Source organism: Camelus ferus, chromosome 2 (assembly GCF_009834535.1).
Source record: "Camelus ferus isolate YT-003-E chromosome 2, BCGSAC_Cfer_1.0, whole genome shotgun sequence".
In the NCBI taxonomy this organism is placed as follows: domain Eukaryota; kingdom Metazoa; phylum Chordata; class Mammalia; order Artiodactyla; family Camelidae; genus Camelus; species Camelus ferus.
In genome coordinates, this window is record NC_045697.1 from 102,909,625 (window position 1) to 102,913,670 (window position 4,046).

General features: G+C 40.2%; 1 protein-coding gene across 1 annotated transcript; it reads right to left on the reverse strand.

The window, feature by feature from the left end:
• Positions 1 to 231: 231 nt before the first annotated feature.
• Positions 232 to 2,805, reverse strand: LOC102517053 (40S ribosomal protein S23-like). The gene is made up of 3 exons (XM_032466602.1): positions 2,770 to 2,805; positions 562 to 856; positions 232 to 353 (listed from the first exon to the last, which is right to left on the reverse strand). Exons 1-3 carry the CDS (start codon positions 2,803 to 2,805, stop codon positions 232 to 234), a joined length of 453 nt encoding a protein of 150 aa, XP_032322493.1.
• Between the last annotated feature and the right edge of the window lie 1,241 nt (positions 2,806 to 4,046).

Genomic DNA, 4,046 nt, shown 5'->3' on the forward strand with positions numbered 1-4,046 from the left:
AGAAATAGCTTTATTGAGATGCAATAATTTACTCTCTCAACTTTTATAGCAGTGTGCTGTATGAAGAACTTTTTTTTTTAAACAAGATCCTGATGTTAAAATATAGTCCAGTCTGTACCCTAAGGTCCCTTATAAAAATATTTCTTTTGGTATTTAGTGAAAGGAAATTTATCTAACATGGTTTTTTTGGTACATGAAAGTTTATTACTACCACGTTGGCATCATCAAAACTTAGGATCTCGGTCTTTTCTTCTTGCCTTTGCATAAGGCCAAGAGAGACACCCTGGCTACTTTGACAACTTTAAAGTGGGTCTCAGGAATGTCACCACCAGCATGACATTTGTAACCAAATCTAGCAACCAGAGAAACAACAACTTTCTACTGTATAGCACAGGGAACTATATTCAATATCTTATAATAACCTATAATGGAAAAGGAATATGAAAGAGAATATAAATGTGTGTGTGTGTGTATAACTGAATCACCGTGCTGTACACCAGAGACTAACAGCATTGTCAATCGATTATACTTCAATAAAAACAACAGTAACAACAACAAATCCAGCAACAAGAACATCACCGTTTTCTGCAATAAAGTGCGAGCAGCCATCATTGGGTATGAAAGCTGTGAGTTTCTTGCTCTTCTTGATCAGATGATCCCTGAAAACCTTCCTGATAGCAGACTTCAACTGTCTGGCTTCAACCTTGACTTTTTCTAGCAAAATTCCCTTTGCCTGTGAAGTAGCTCCAGAGGGGCTAGCCTTCAGGGCTGTGCCCAAATGGGCTCTCTTGTACTCGTTATCATGCCACCTCTGGTCCTGATGGTGGCAGCAGAGCTTCTTGGCAGTAACGAGGACCTAGACCCTTGCCCATCCCACTGGTACACAGGCCCGAGTGAAAGATTTAGTAAACTGTGGTTTTCAACTGCGGTAAAATACACAGGACATAAAATTTACCATCTTAACCATCTTAAAGTATAAAGTGCGGTAATGTTAAGTATGTTCACATTGATATGCAACCAATCTCAGAACCTTTCATTCTATAAAACTGAAACTCCATACACATTATGAAACTTAATTATATGTGTTAATTTGGCCAGGCCACAGTGCCTGGATATTTGGTTGAACATTTTTCTAGATTGTTTCTTTGAGGGTGCTTTTGGATGAGATTTACATTTCAATTGGTAGACTCTGAGTAAAGAAGATTGCTTTCTACAATGGGTGGGCCTCACCCAATCAGTTGAAGACCTGAATAAAACGAAAAATTGACTTCCCCCAAGCAGGAGGGAAATCTGTCACCAGACAGCCTTCAGATTTAAACAGCAACATCAGCTTCTCCCTGGGTCTCCAGCCAGATGGCCTACCCGACAGATTTTGGACTTGCCAGCCTCCATATTTTCATGAGTCAATTCCTTCAAATAAATCTCTCTCTATGTGTATAAACATCATATTGATTCTGTTTCTCTGGAGAACCCTGATTTATAAACCCATTAAACAACAAATCCCTCTTTCTGCCTCCTCCCAGCCCTTGGCAACCACCATTCTACTTTCTGTTACTATCTATTTGACTACCCTAGATACCTTATATGGGTGGAATCATACAGTATTTGTCTTTTTGAGACTGGCTGATTTCACTTTGCATTATGTCCTCAAGGTTCACCTGTGTTGTAGCACGTGCCAGAGTTTCCTTCCTTTTTAAAGCTGAATAATAATATTCCATTGTGTGTATGCATTTTGTTTATCCATTTATCAGTCGATGGACACTTTGGTTGCTTCCATCTTTTGGCTACAGTGAATAAAGCTGCTACGAACATAGGTGGACAAATATCTCTTTGAGACCCTGCTTTCAATTCTTCTGGATATATATATTCAGAGAATTGCTGGACTGTATGATAGTTCAATTTTAGCTTTTTGATGAACCATCATACTGTTTACATAGCGGCTGCATCATTTTACATTCCCACCAACAGTGCACGAAGATTCCGATTTCTCCACAGCCTTGCCAACCACTTGTTATTTCCAGCAATAATAATCCTGCAGGAACCCAAAATAATCCTCAGAAGGGGTCATTTTTGTCATGGAATAGCATTTCGTATGTGTGTGGCTGGGGGTGGGGAATGCTGATACACACGTGATCTCAGAAACTGTGATGTTAAGACTAATACACAATTTAGACTGAATCTACATAACATGAAAACAATTATTTAGAAGTGAAAAACTCTGTCAAAAAGTTACTTTTCCCTGGGGTGTTGGATGACTGGACTGGCAGGTTTCGTTGTTTAGAATTTGCATGCCAACAGCCTTGTTCAAGGTTGTTCTCCAGAAGGTATACTAGACCATTATGAATGTCACCAGGTCACTCTGAGGGGTGAGCATTTTTAAATGCAGAGGGAGTGTCTCATGTAAAGCAAAAGGTGCGCAACAGCAGGCCGCAGCCCAGATCGGGCCTCGCAGGCTTATTTGACTTGGCTGGCAGATTTGTCGGCCCACACAGTGGTTTTTTATTTTTAATTTGAATTAGCCGACAATTTTTTAAATGGAGAGATTTCACGCAAAAATCTTGATTTCTAGCTTTGCGGGTAAAAATAAGCTGACCGGGCAAGCCTGGGCCTTCATTCCCACAGGGCAACAGTTGGCTGGGGTTGAGTAACAGCTGCCCTTCCCACCCGGATTTGCGCTCCCCAATTCCCCATAGTCCCCACCCACTCCAACACTGGAGAGCTTGAGGACGCCCAGCCAGCAGACTTCTGGGTTCGTCAGGAACCACTTACAACTTCCTGCAACGTCCAGCGGGATGTGAGGCCCATGGTGGGCACTCAGCTGTTGCTGGATTATTTAGTGAGTCTGATTCCTCATGTGCTAAAATCATTTAGGATCCCTTGCTCTCTCTTAGTGGAAAAAAGAGATCTTAAGATGAAGGCCTGGAATAATGAAATACAAAAGGAAAAGGATTTAGACAATGCAGACAGAGGGAAACACCCGCAAGGAAAATAATTAGGCGAATGTAGTTTCTTACTAAGCAATTTAGCCCTGAGCTCTTTTTCCCACGGGAGGAAAACTGAGGGAAACAGCACCCAAGAAAGGTTTCAGCCTGAGCCCTCTGTTTAAGACAAGAGAGAAACAAGGGGCAAAAGGTTAGGCAGCCGCCTGACAGTGGCAGAATTCTTGAGTTAACATAAATAGAAATAGATACAGAAAATGAGGACCATATGGTTGGCTAGATCACAGCTCCTCTGTGTGTGGATTTGAAAGGCCACCCACTGAGAAAAATAACTCAATTTATTGTTTCATAACATTTTAACTCCTCCTGTTTTAATTCCTGAGGCATGTGGAGAAGTTCTTTTACACTTTCAGGTGATAGCAAACGAAAAATGTGTTAAAAAAAATGCAAACAACATCTCTCTTTCTGTCTTTCTCTGGCGATTGTATTGACTAAGAGAAACATGAATGTCTTCTAGAAGATGTGCTTTAATCTCCAACCCAAAACATAGTTTCAAGTACTTAAACCTCTGCTTGCAGCATATTTACTATTATTCCACCGGCCAAGGTAAGTTACACGGCCAAGCCCAGAGTTAGCCTGGGAAAGGACTATCTAAGTGTGTGGATTTAGCGAGCTTTGCTTTTGAGACCAAGGACCTGTTCTGGAATGGGTAAATAGGATCTGGGTCCACACTTATTCTGAAAAAATCTAGTAGCTGATACTTATTAAAATTAAGTTTTAGTATTTGTATCCTTTCTATTAAAAATCATGGTCATTTAAAACATGCAAGAAATATAGAAATTACCAAGAGGAAAGAGAAAAATCACCCAAAGCCCACAGTCTCATAAAAATCGTTCTTAAAATTTGGTACCCATGAATCCAGAAATCTCTCTGCATAGCTACCTGTCTACTTAGAAGTGATTCTGGTCCACTTAGAAGAATCTCCAGAGACAGTAGAGAATAGTAGCCTGGACTGAACACATCCTCCACTCTCCTAGAATAGTTTTTGATACTTAAAAAAAATTAAAAAAAATATTTTTTAATTGATGTAGAGTTGATTTACAATAT

Bases quoted from the DNA above. Each gene is read 5' to 3' on its own strand.
- LOC102517053 (XM_032466602.1), bottom strand. From the start codon at position 2,805: ATGGGCCTCACATCCCGCTGGACGTTGCAGGAAGTT. The intron at 857-2,769 runs GTAAGTGGTTCC...GCAAGGGTCTAG, and splicing joins GCTGGACGTTGCAGGAAGTT to GTCCTCGTTACTGCCAAGAA. The intron at 354-561 runs GATTTGTTGTTG...CTCTGGTTGCTA, and splicing joins CGGTGATGTTCTTGTTGCTG to GATTTGGTTACAAATGTCAT.